Source organism: Coffea arabica, chromosome 8c (assembly GCF_036785885.1).
Source record: "Coffea arabica cultivar ET-39 chromosome 8c, Coffea Arabica ET-39 HiFi, whole genome shotgun sequence".
In the NCBI taxonomy this organism is placed as follows: domain Eukaryota; kingdom Viridiplantae; phylum Streptophyta; class Magnoliopsida; order Gentianales; family Rubiaceae; genus Coffea; species Coffea arabica.
The window spans coordinates 39,002,627-39,016,623 of record NC_092325.1 but is presented as its reverse complement, the minus strand read 5'-3'; the positions used below and the strand labels follow the sequence as shown (position 1 = coordinate 39,016,623).

The 13,997-nt window shown below is 40.1% G+C and overlaps 1 protein-coding gene across 1 annotated transcript; it reads right to left on the bottom strand.

Annotated features, from left to right (window-relative positions):
* Positions 1–1,117: 1,117 nt before the first annotated feature.
* On the bottom strand, positions 1,118–7,644 carry LOC140013567 (uncharacterized). The gene is made up of 6 exons (XM_072062898.1): positions 7,629–7,644; positions 6,759–7,228; positions 5,905–6,321; positions 4,369–5,811; positions 1,792–4,071; positions 1,118–1,252 (listed from the first exon to the last, which is right to left on the bottom strand). Exons 1-6 carry the CDS (start codon positions 7,642–7,644, stop codon positions 1,118–1,120), a joined length of 4,761 nt encoding a protein of 1,586 aa, XP_071918999.1.
* Between the last annotated feature and the right edge of the window lie 6,353 nt (positions 7,645–13,997).

Below are 13,997 nucleotides of genomic sequence, written 5' to 3'. Positions count from 1 at the left end.
TACACTCGAATGAGTTTGCATGTGAAAAGTTCTATTTCATTTTTATTTCCAAAGTAATCCAGGCTAATTAAATTTATGCATGACCCTAATCATAATAATCATCCTAGATCCAGTTAGATAAACATCATTCATGCTCAGATTGTCCAAATTCAGACCCATTCAGCAGCCAAAATAAAACAGTGCATCAGGCTCACGGCAGGAGCTTTATAGCTAACCAAATTTTTTTTTTCTTTGTAGGCCTTCACTATGCCATCCGAAGGTACAATCAGCATGCAAAATAGAAATCATCACATTTTCATTTGACTAAATCCACTTAAGTGCTCAAATCACCACAGGAAATCAGAATTGGAGTGCGTTATCATCTCAGCTTTCGGATGGTACCTCATCATTCAAAACAGAATTTTCTAATGATTCCATTCAACTTCCGAATGCTCAAACATCACGTACATATTACTAGATAACTCCAACTACCTCAGATTAATCCTAAAATGATCCAGAAATTACCTCACAACTAGTCAAGCTTTCACACGAAAATCTGGAAAATGTTTTCCTCCTCTCGGCTCACAAGCACGCGACAGGGTAGTGGTCCTGGTTCAGTGAGTTGCGGCTGGAATTGGCGAGGTGCAGAGTGGTTAAGGTTGCAGTTGTGATGTTGGTCTGAGGTTATCGAAGGTGGTGATGGTTCTCTGGTTTCTCCCTCAGCTTACGGACAAGACAAGGGGAAATGCAACTCGCGGACAGCACCAGAATTGGAATTTGCAGCTCTCAACTTCCTCCCTCACTCTCGGCTATATGGTGCAGCTCAAGCTTTTCTCTTCACTCTCGGTCGATGATAACCAAGTGAAGGTGGGGTGTTTTGGTATGTGGAATGGACTGAGTGAAGTATTGCCGTGGTTATTGAAATATATGTGGACAGAATTTGTGGAGTGTGCGAATTGTTTTGCTTGTAGAAGTGGTGATGGTCTTGATTGGTGGATGTTGCGGTGCTGCCTTGGTTGTCTGTTCAGTTTGGGGCTGTGAATGGAAAGGGTTGTATGGTGTTGGCTCAGTTGGAGTGTGGCCGAGCTTTGTGTGCTGCAGTGGAGAAGAGTTGTGGAGTTAGGGAGTTTTTGATTGGCTAAGTGGGCGGCAATGACAGGTTGTAAGAGGGAGTGTTTGGCCGTGCATGATGAGGTTGTGGTGGAGTGGAGATTTTGGGGATCGTGAGGGTCATTTTGGTCTTTTCACTTTGCCCTCTAACCTCTTCTTGAATCTAGATTCGAACTTAGTATCAACGATTTTCCTCAAGTATGATTTAATGGCCTAACTATACTTTGGTATACCTTAAACCGTTTTATCGAATTTTTATAGATTACAAATTAGTATTAAGGTTCCCAACATTCTTACTTTATTAGTTTCTTATTAAAATCAAGTTTGACCTTGTAATAAAAATCTAACATTTGATTTTAAGGCGAAAATTTAATCCAACCCTAAAGATATTAATTTAGTCAAATAAAACCAAGAAATTTCATGACTTTGGAAAAGTGTATTATTTTTCACCTAAATCTATTTTTACACACTTAATTGTGAACAATTAAAAGTAATGCTAGAAGTTATCGAACAATGCAAATGAAATATGCACTAATTTATATATCTATTTTTCAGGGTTCTCACATCCTCCCCTCCTTACAAGAATTTTGTCCTCAAAATTCATACTTTCTAATGAAATAAATCAGGATACTTTTTCTGCATTTCCTCTTCTAATTCCCAAGTTGCTTCCTCCAGCCCATGATTTCTCCATAACATTTTTACCAGAGGAATTTTCTTGTTCCTTAGCTCCTTCACTTCTCTTTCCAAAATCTTGACTGGTCCTTCTTCATAGCTTAACGTCTCATCCACCTCAATTCCTTCTAGTTGCAGCACATGGCTTGGGTCAGGGTAATATTTCCTAAGCATGGAAACGTGAAATACATCGTGAATCTTAGCCATGCTTGCAGGCAATTTCAGCTGGTATGCTACATTCCCAACTTTTCTCAAGATTTCAAAAGGTCCGATATACCTTGGCTTCAGTTTCTTACATTTCTTAGATACTACTCCGCTCTTCAAGGGTTTAACTCTTAGGAAAACCTTGTCCCCTATTTCAAACTCCAAATCTTTCCTCCTTGTGTCGGCGTAGCTCTTTTGTCTACTTTGGGCAATTTGAAGCCTTTCTCTAATTAGCTTCACCTTCTCCTGGGCTTCTTCTATCCAAGGTATGGCTGTAGGATCTATAATCTTCTTTTCTCCAACTTCATCCCAATGAATCGGAGATCGACACCTTCTCCCGTACAAAGCTTCATAAGGTGCCATTTGAATCGAAGCCTGATAGCTATTATTATATGCAAATTCTACCAAGGTCATATATTTACTCCATTTACCTCCAAAATCCAATATACACGATCTTAGCAGGTCCTCCAAAGTTTGGATTGTCCTTTCCGATTGCCCGTCGGTTTGGGGATGATACGCAGTACTAAATTTCAACTTGGTCCCCAAAGACTCTTGAAATTTCTGCCAAAAACGCGAGACAAACCTTGGATCTCGGTCGGACACGATACTCACTGGAATACCATGTAGCCTTAGGATCTCTTCTGTGTACAACTTGACCAATTTCTCCAATGAAAAACTCATGCTCACAGGTAGGAAATGTGCAGACTTAGTGAGTCGATCGACTATTACCCAAATTGCATCGAATCCTTTTTGACTCTTAGGCAGTCCCGTTACGAAATCCATTGTTATATGATCCCATTTCCATTCAGGGATTTCCAACGGTTGCAGTAAACCAGAGGGCTTCTGATGCTCGGCTTTCACTTGTTGGCAAGTCAAACATTTCTGCACGTACTCAGCCACATCCTTTTTCAAACCTTCCCACCAATATAAACTCTTCACATCATGATACATCTTGGTCACTCCTGGATGTATAGTATACTTTGATCGATGTGATTCTTCCAAGATTTCTTTTCTGATCTCTTCATCTGCCGGAATCACAATACGATCTCGGAACCTCAATACACCTTCAGACCCCAATTTAAAATCTAGGATTTCCCCTTTTTGCACTTTCTCCAAATTCTTCTGAATCACAGGGTCCGATTCCTGAGCCTCCTTAATACGCTCTAGTAATGGTGATTTCAGAGATAGATTCCCAAATAATATCTTCAATTTCTCCAAGCGAGGGTTCCAATTACTTATTTCTTCTAGCATGTCCCATTCTTTAACCATCAACCCCGCTATTTGGGCCTTTCTACTTAAAGCGTCAGCTACCACATTTGCTTTTCCTGGATGGTAGTTGATCGAACAATCATAATCTTCCAAAAATTCTACCCATCGCCTTTGTCTCAGATTCAGTTCCTTTTGGGAGAACAAATACTTGAGACTCTTATGGTCTGTAAAAACCTCAAAAGTCACGCCATACAAGTAGTGTCTCCATTTCTTTAAGGCGAAAATCACTGCTGCTAACTCTAGGTCATGAGTTGGGTAGTTCTGTTCATGAGGCTTCAATCTCCTGGAAGCATAAGCAATTACTTTACCCTTTTGCATTAAAACACATCCGAGACCTTCTCCAGAGGCATCGGAGTACACGGCATAACCTTCGTCTCCGTCAGGTAACACCAAAACAGGAGCGGATGTTAAACGCCTCTTTAACTCCTGAAAACTTGACTCGCATTTTGGAGTCCAGATAAACTTATTTCCTTTCTTGGTTAGCTCGGTCATAGGTCCTGCAATTTTCGAAAAATCCTGGATAAATCGCCTATAATAACCTGCTAAACCCAAGAAACTTCTGATTTCAGTTGGAGTTTCTGGCCGCTTCCAATTCATAACGGCATCAACTTTTGCCGAATCCACAGCAATTCCATCTTTGGAAACCTTATGCCCTAAAAAGGAAATCTCATCTAACCAAAACTCGCACTTGCTGAATTTTGCATACAACTTATGCTCTCTTAGTATCTTCAATACTATCTCCAAGTGCTTAACGTGTTCCTCCTGAGTCTTGGAGTATATCAAAATATCATCTATAAAAACTACTACAAATTGGTCCAGGTATTTCTTAAAAATTCTCTGCATTAAATCCATAAATGCAGCTGGTGCATTAGTTAAACCAAAAGGCATGACTGCGAACTCAAAATGTCCATATCTTGTACTAAAAGCAGTCTTGGGTATGTCTTCCTTCTTAATCTTCCACTGGTAATACCCTTGCCTTAAATCCAACTTAGAGAAGACCACTGATCCTTGCAGTTGGTCGAACAAACTATCAATCAACGGTAGAGGGTATTTATTCTTAATAGTAACCTCATTTAACCCTCGGTAATCGATACATAGCCTCAAACTCCCGTCCTTTTTCTTAACAAATAGAACGGGCGCTCCCCATGGTGAGTCACTTTCCTTCACGAAACCTTTCTCCAACAGGTCTTGTAACTGGATTTTCAACTCTTTAAGCTCGGCAGGAGCCATTCGGTACGGAGTCTTAGAAATTGGAGCCGTTCCAGGCACCAAGTCGATCTTAAACTCTACCTCTCTCTCTGGTGGTAAAGTCATTAATTCTTCAGGGAAAACATCCGAAAATTCCCGTACCACTAGCACATCTTCTAATCTTACTTGATCACTGGGAGTATTGATCAAGAAGGCTATGAAACCTTGAGCTCCTTTAGATAACATTTTCCTTGCCCGTATTCCCGAGACCATAGCAGAAGATGCTAACCTACCTTTGACATCTAACCTCAGGGTTGCTTCTCCAGGTATACAAAATTCCACTATTTTTTCTCGGCAGTCAAGCTTAGCATGATGGTGACCTAGGAAATCCATTCCTATGATAACGTCATAGCCTTTTATGTCCAAACTAATCAAATCCACTAGCATTTTTCGCTCTCCAATCCAGAATTCGCAATTCTTATAGGTCAAACTAGTGATTACCTTCTTATTACCCATTGGTGTCCTAATTTCAAGATCGTAGGGTAATCTAACAGGTTGCACTTCTATTCCGGACATAAAAGATGGATTTACAAATGAATGCGTTGCACCCGGGTCAATTAACACTTTAGCTAATCTATGAAAAATTGGAAGTGTACCTTCCACAACTTCCGAGGAATCAGGTACGGGTTGATCATCTATAGCATACACTCTGGCAGGAACTGTTGGCCGGCTCCCTCCAGCAGTGTTTGGTCTAGCGTTCTGAGGAGTCCCTTCCTGCACCTTTGGACATCCAGAGATTTGGTGCTCACTACTTCCGCATCTCAAACACCTTCCTTGTTTCTTCCAGCATCCATCCATAGTATGACCGGTTTTCTTGCAATAAGTGCAGGTCAATTGAGGAATTATGGCTCGTCCTCCCTGCGAGTTATTCCTAGATTGCCCTCTCCCAATCGGTCCCACTCTAGCTCCATTATTTCGTCCCCCTGCGTTCCTGGCCCCATTTCCTCTTGCTTGGGTGCCTCGTGGTGTTCCATAACTATTCACTCCACTGGTTCCTCGGCCCACTTTGGCCGGTGGAGCATTTCCAACAGTCGGCTCCCGACTACTGCTAGGAGCAAATCTTTTCTTGGACTGAAAAGACTTCACTTGAGCTCTGGCTACTTCAACTCGCTGCGCTCTTTCAACAGCCTCAGCGAAGGTATCTATCCTTATAGCGGCTAAACTTTCCTGTAGTTCCACATTCAAACCCTGCACAAACCTCCGAACACGCCTTTGCTCGGTGGCTATCAACTCAGGTGCAAAGCGTGACAGCTTTGTGAACTGGACTTCATATTCGGCGACACTCATCGCCCCTTGTTTGCATCTAATGAAATCATCCTCTCTCTTCTCCTGAATGAGAGGTGGAAGGAATTTGGCATTGAACTCCCTTGTGAAGTTCGCCCAAGTCCTTGGCGTATGGTTAGTCTCCCACGTAACCCTTACTAGATTCCACCAGGAGCGGGCAGCTCCCTCAAACTGGAAGGTAGCAAAAGTCACTTTTCGCTCCTCGGTATAGTTCAAGGCAGCGAAAATCTCAGTGATTCTCTCCCACCAGCCTTCGGCCACTTCCGGCTCGGGTCCTCCATAAAATTTGGGAGGTCCAAATTTCAGAAATCTTTCCAGTGCCCGATCATCGGAGTCAACTGGGCCTCCTGGTTGATGCACTGGTTCAGTGGTTTGGCGATCAGTCAATCGCTCGAGAACTTCAGTAATACGGTCAATTGCGGTGGCCACCCGGTCTCCGGCCACACCTTCCTGCCCTTGGTCTTGATCGACCTCGGGTTCCCTATCACCACCCGCTTCCGGGTGTTGTCTAGTGGGTCTTCCCCGGCTCCTTCCTATCACTTGGCGATCCATATTCTAAATATGCCTATTACGGAAGGATAGGTCAAATAGGCAAGAGTATTATTTATTTATGATTATTACCATTCTTTTTGATAAATAAAATCAATATGGACATAGAGAAAAGATAAATAAAACACTTAACATATAATTCCACATAAAATTCATATAAATAACAAGTTGGAACATTTCCAGAAGTAAGGCACATAGACTAGCAAAATACATACAGATAATCCCTTATACAAAAATTAGGGATATTGTGCCTCAGAGGTAAGTCATCCACCTAGACAAAACTTGATGACATAACTAATGTCCCTTGCCTAGCCTTCTATGTCTAGTGTAACCAGGTGAGTCCTAATCTAACCCTGAGCAGGGCTATCAGGAGCAATGTCCTCCTCCGGATCCTCCTCCGGGTCCTCCTCTGGGTCCTCCTCCGGATCCTCCTCTATCCCTGCCTGCTCACCACCCTGAATAAAGCTAGTGGCCTCATCCATCATCATCGCAGCATCAGCCCTGATGCCTGCGCTCCTATCACGCATCCTCTCTGCTAATCGAGTCGCCCTAGCCTTTTGCCGCTCTATCTCCAGGCGGGCAGCCTCCAGTAGATGATGCTCAGCAGTGAGCCTAACCTCTAAATCAGCTATGCGGTCAAACTGAGTATCCACCATTATACCCAGCTCCTCCACGTCCTGGATCAGGATGGAGTTAGCGTCCCTCAAGTGGCGGCGCTCATCGTCTAAGGATAACACTAGCTCATTGGGATACGCGTACATGGCTCGGCACTGACACCTAGGTTGCCTGTCAGCAGGTGAGTAACGTATATGAGCTCCTCCGCCTCGTGGCCTGTAGGAGATGGATCTAAGCGGCTCCGCATGTCCATTAGCCGCACTAACCCCGTTAGCATGTCCGTTTCCATTTTCCATACCTACAAAATGATCAAAACTTAAAGATTAGAACTTAAATAGCTAATTGGATCGGATATCACTTAACGTATAACTAAGGTCTCCATTCTTATTTCTAGAGAGGATTAGGGTTTCTAACACATCTATTAAGTCTCTTGAATAACTTTTCTAACCTAGGCTCTGATACCACCTGTGGCGACCCCACTTCCCCCTAAGGCGAACCAAAGGGTTGGCGGGCCGTCTGCCCAGCTCTCGCCAGGACTCACGCAAGCATTCTAGCCCAAATCCTTTCAAAGGATAACTTAATCTATTACCAAAAACAAGTTTTCTCGAATGGAGTCATCCTTAAAGCCACATTATCTTCAAAGATAGCGATGATAAAATCGCCAGTCGAGGCCCTTAAACGTCCTACGTGCTACTTACCAAAGTACAAAGTCATCGCAATCTGTATGGATAAAATGCATAATTCCATAATACAGCTTACAAGCTAAGTAATCAAATTAAGGTTACACGTTTTCCAGCTTCAAGTGGCAATCCAAAGGAAAAGTGCATTATCTCAAATAACACATTACAGTCCACATAATAAGTTGTAATATTCAAATACAATCCAAAAGGAAAACATGAGTAAGCATCCAGCTTTCAGTTTCCAGGACCTGTTAAGGAAAACAATAAACGTGGGGTGAGCTAAAGCTCAGTGGTGCCCCAAAACATGCAATCACATAAATTAAACAGCGGTTAATAATTTAAATCAAATTGAAACAGTTAGGAAAGCGTGTAACAGCACAAGGTAGGATACAAGGGCTCTCAGGAGCCATTTTCCACGCTTGATCCGGTACCATCGTAGTTGACCCTCCGTCAACTTTCCCTACTTAATTTCCATGTAGATACACTTATTTTAATCCTAACCCGTCACCGTTCATACCTCTGCTTTGGGCCCAAACTTCATCTACCGACGCAGTATACTCGAGATATACCCGTAATAAATTTGTCGAGGGATTCACCCAACGACGTAATTGTAGTTTGATTCATGCGTCGAGGGATTCACCCAACAACGTAACTACATTTAGATTGCAGTCAGATTCACGCGTCGAGGGATTCACCCATCAACGTAACTGCGTTTATGTTTAAGAATTTAGTTGTAGTAGTCAGATTCACGCATCGAGGAATTCACCCAACGATGTAACTACTTTTAGATTGCAGTCAGATTCACGCGTCGAGGGATTCACCCAACAACGTAGCTGCGTTTATGTTTAAGAATTTAGTTGTAGTAGTCAGATTCACGCATCGAGGAATTCACCCAACGATGTAACTACTTTTAGATTCATAGTAGTCAGATTCATGCGTCGAGGGATTCACCCAACAACGTAACTACATTTAGATTCATAGAAAATATTTCACACACATCACCACTCGAACGGCTAGTGCGATAAAGTACACACTGCTCACTTCGATGGATCAAAATCATTTATTGCATGTTGACAATTATCACATAGCGGATTGATAAAGCGCTTAACCACATAACATAGAACAAGCAGGGACACTCACCACGAGTGAAGTTCAGATATTGGATTGAGGATCGAGTTCCGCGTCCTCGTAAAATCCTAGAATATCAGAATTTAAGCCATAAGTTTTCTATTGAAACTTTTGGCTTGCACATGTAGAGTTTTCTAGCATGTTGCTAGTTTACTTTTTCTCAAAATATTTTACTTGGAATCGAACTTGTGAGAACCGTACAATATTTCTTATAATATTTCTGGAATACTTTTTCTTGAAGAAAATACTATGATTATTTTCTTAAAATAAGTCGGCAAGCTATGTACTATCGAGGCTAAGAGTATACCTTGAGAAAAAGTTCCTTTGAGTGGCGGTGCTTGCAAAATTTATTGTTAAGGCTTCAGGATAAGGTTTCTTATACAATTGTTGCTAAAGCTGTTTGTTAAAAGGAAATAAGGTCTTTCTTGCCGAGCGAGTTTTCTATGCATATAGCTAAGGTGATCAAGACTCACCCTTTAAACTTTTCCTTAGTTACAACTAGTCTTAGACGATTTATAAAGAAGGAAGGAATTTGAAACAAAACTAAGGTTTTGAGTCTGGAAAAATCATTTTCCCAAATTAATAAGGCTAGTCTAACTTAAGGGTAAAAGTCATGTTGCCCAAGTTTCTAAGGCAAAAATAGTAGACACTATGTTTAGCAATACGATGCTAAATCTGTACCGTTCGAGACTTAAAGCAAAATATTTTTCATTTACTTAGTCAAGCGTTTACTTGGAGTCACAAGGTCGGTACAACTCCTCACATTTTCGATTCCAATCCAAAATCACATTTCCTCAATATTGCACAATTAGAATTTAAACAGTAATAACACTAGAGCTCGTCAATTCTTAGCCCTGTGTTCCAACAATTTTATATCTAAGCATAAGCAGGAAAATTTACCAAGGCTTCGTCAATACTTAGCACTTGGTAATCAATACTTATATCAACTCACAGTTTCACAAAATAGTAGCACAGATTTCTAAACAATTTCAGCAATTCAGTCATCTATTCAAGTGGGAATTCATAGAGCCCACTATCAACAGTTTTCCAATAGATTGACCAATAGTTCAAAGGTGGGAATTCATAGAGCCCACTGTCAGCAATTCTAACACATTGTTTTCTCAAGGAAAAAAAAAATAAATAAATTTCAACAATTCACTTCCAATATCACAATAGGATCGGGTCACAGACATTACATCAACATTTTCCATGTGTTTCCAATCATTAAGCTTCAAGAAATAACTTCACAATTTAAGTTGGAAATTCGTACTCAAACTTTGGCAATCACAAGGAAAATTTCCAGCATTGGTATGCAAATATCTTTGGTTAGACCATCCCATATATTAAATATCACATTGCTACCCAACTTGTATCTCTTAAAATTTGCATCTCTCATGCAGTGTTGACCCATTATGATTCAAGGAAAATAAAATAAAATTCCAGAAACTGATTACAATTTCCAAAGACAACTGAAATTCTGGTTGATACCACTCGGTTATCAACAAAATTTCCAGCAATAACAATGGTTCTAAAACAGGATTTTCTTTGGTTAAAACAGAATTTCAGTTGCATTTCCAAACCATTCTCTCGGCAGAATCATTCCCCAACCAAACAGAATTTTTCTAAGCTCCTTAGTTCATCATCCAATATCTCTTTAATTAAAGCCTTTTATTGCCCTTAAGGTCTCACATGCACAATTGCTGAGTTAATTAGCTAACATCCAGACCAGAAAATCAGCTCGGCAACAGCAAAACACATTCATAAATCCAGAACTAGGTGAGACTACACTCGAATGAGTTTGCATGTGAAAAGTTCTATTTCATTTTTATTTCCAAAGTAATCCAGGCTAATTAAATTTATGCATGACCCTAATCATAATAATCATCCTAGATCCAGTTAGATAAACATCATTCATGCTCAGATTGTCCAAATTCAGACCCATTCAGCAGCCAAAATAAAACAGTGCATCAGGCTCACGGCAGGAGCTTTATAGCTAACCAAATTTTTTTTTTCTTTGTAGGCCTTCACTATGCCATCCGAAGGTACAATCAGCATGCAAAATAGAAATCATCACATTTTCATTTGACTAAATCCACTTAAGTGCTCAAATCACCACAGGAAATCAGAATTGGAGTGCGTTATCATCTCAGCTTTCGGATGGTACCTCATCATTCAAAACAGAATTTTCTAATGATTCCATTCAACTTCCGAATGCTCAAACATCACGTACATATTACTAGATAACTCCAACTACCTCAGATTAATCCTAAAATGATCCAGAAATTACCTCACAACTAGTCAAGCTTTCACACGAAAATCTGGAAAATGTTTTCCTCCTCTCGGCTCACAAGCACGCGACAGGGTAGTGGTCCTGGTTCAGTGAGTTGCGGCTGGAATTGGCGAGGTGCAGAGTGGTTAAGGTTGCAGTTGTGATGTTGGTCTGAGGTTATCGAAGGTGGTGATGGTTCTCTGGTTTCTCCCTCAGCTTACGGACAAGACAAGGGGAAATGCAACTCGCGGACAGCACCAGAATTGGAATTTGCAGCTCTCAACTTCCTCCCTCACTCTCGGCTATATGGTGCAGCTCAAGCTTTTCTCTTCACTCTCGGTCGATGATAACCAAGTGAAGGTGGGGTGTTTTGGTATGTGGAATGGACTGAGTGAAGTATTGCCGTGGTTATTGAAATATATGTGGACAGAATTTGTGGAGTGTGCGAATTGTTTTGCTTGTAGAAGTGGTGATGGTCTTGATTGGTGGATGTTGCGGTGCTGCCTTGGTTGTCTGTTCAGTTTGGGGCTGTGAATGGAAAGGGTTGTATGGTGTTGGCTCAGTTGGAGTGTGGCCGAGCTTTGTGTGCTGCAGTGGAGAAGAGTTGTGGAGTTAGTGAGTTTTTGATTGGCTAAGTGGGCGGCAATGACAGGTTGTAAGAGGGAGTGTTTGGCCGTGCATGATGAGGTTGTGGTGGAGTGGAGATTTTGGGGATCGTGAGGGTCATTTTGGTCTTTTCACTTTGCCTTCTAACCTCTTCTTGAATCTAGATTCGAACTTAGTATCAACGATTTTCCTCAAGTATGATTTAATGGCCTAACTATACTTTGGTATACCTTAAACCGTTTTATCGAATTTTTATAGATTACAAATTAGTATTAAGGTTCCCAACATTCTTACTTTATTAGTTTCTTATTAAAATCAAGTTTGACCTTGTAATAAAAATCTAACATTTGATTTTAAGGCGAAAATTTAATCCAACCCTAAAGATATTAATTTAGTCAAATAAAACCAAGAAATTTCATGACTTTGGAAAAGTGTATTATTTTTCACCTAAATCTATTTTTACACACTTAATTGTGAACAATTAAAAGTAATGCTAGAAGTTATCGAACAATGCAAATGAAATATGCACTAATTTATATATCTATTTTTCAGGGTTCTCACAGAATCCCTGATAATTGTGAGATCTGTTTCTATGTATATTCATGGTTCCTTAGTTAATTTGTGTTAGGCTATTGTGTTAGTGGTCACTATGCTATCATTTTTTTCTTGGTACTTTTCCCTTCTGGGCTTTAAATCACGGATTGTTTGCTAAGTCATAGCAAGCTAGAATGTTATATTGATCTTTTGAAAGGTGACATTTTTTGTAGGCATTCTGATGGAAGGTGAACCTCATTCCCTTTTTCAACTGATATCTTTGAATTTTTTTTCCCTCGTCCCAGGAAAAATGTTTTTTTTTTTGGGTAGAAGGAGGTGCCAACATGTTCTTGCTTAATATTGCATTAAGTGGTGCGATCCATGTTTGAATTTGCGTATGCCAAATTGTGAATTCAATGGTTTGTTGATAAGCACTAATTCATTATCTCCAAGGAAAAAACGTCAAGAATATGGATAGAATTTGAAACTTTTATTCAGACAATGCTTAAGAATGCGCAGTCTAAAAATATAGACATGGCCTAGGATTGCTTCGAGGCCCCTGAGCTTCCCCATTATGTTTTTGTTTTCTTTCTTTATTTGCTAATCAATTTAATAAAGCCAATTTCACCAATTAAACAATTTAAGACAGGTTCAACTAGCTACCCTAACAATCAAAAGAATAATTTTCTCTAGGAAAAAATAGAAATGACCTTAAAATTAGCTAAGCAGCAAAGGCTGCATGTTACATGTCTTCCAAAAGACATCCGGTAAAATTTATTGTCCAAAAAACATAAAGTAATCAGTAATCATTCATCCAATCACTCCAAAAATTTGGTATTCTCCAACTTCTAGCTACTTTACAGTCATGCTCAAATTTGTAGCACTCCAACACCTTTATTGTAAAGACCAAAATAGAAGGAAATTGAAAAAAAAAAAAAGAAAAAGGACAGAAGGGCTGGTTGTCAAATACATGCAAAATAAATATGGTCATAAATATATAGGCATGTTGTTCATATATTATTTCCAGCTATTAATCTTGAGCTGTAAATGAATAGGCATTTTTCCCAACTATTAATCATGAACTGGGCATATAAGCTTTTATTTCTACCGCGCGGGGCGCGGTTTATACCTCCTAGTTTCTTTCAAAAAAGGCAGTGTCCGCAGTTTGGGATAGCAGCTAGGCCGTGTTAGGGTAGAAGAAGTTTCTCCCACTCCTTTTTTTTTTTTTTTTTTTTTGGTCAATCGTCAACCCTACTTCTACTTCTATTCTATCTACGGGGAGATCCAACTGGCCTGTGGGGGACCGATGGGGACAGAATCACTACCGGACCAGACGAGTGCGTGGTGCATGGTGCACTCGTTTGGACAGAACCACCACTGTCATTATTATTATTACTATTATTTAATTTAACTTTTCAATTTATATAGATCTATTAATAGTTTTATTAATTATTCTTTTGAAATTTTAGCAAAAAAAATTACATTATTTTATTATAACATCATAACATGTTACTTATTTTATACAATATATTTATATAATAACAATAACAACTTAGCATTTATTTCATATTGTACAGATAAAAATATACATATATATTATACTATATTAAAATATAGACAGGGGCGGGGTGGGACGAGGGAGCACCATTTAATGCACGGGGAGAAAAAATCCCCCTACCATGCCCTAACCCCGGTTGCTTCTACGGTGGAAAGTGGGTTGAACATCCCACAGTAGACAAAAAGAGTGTTAGAAGTACAGCTGAGCGCAAGCATCTCTATCCATGTTTCTGGGGCCCTGTTGAGTGAAGGTGACCGGCAAAGCCTATTATCATCTGAAGGAGCTAAGAGCA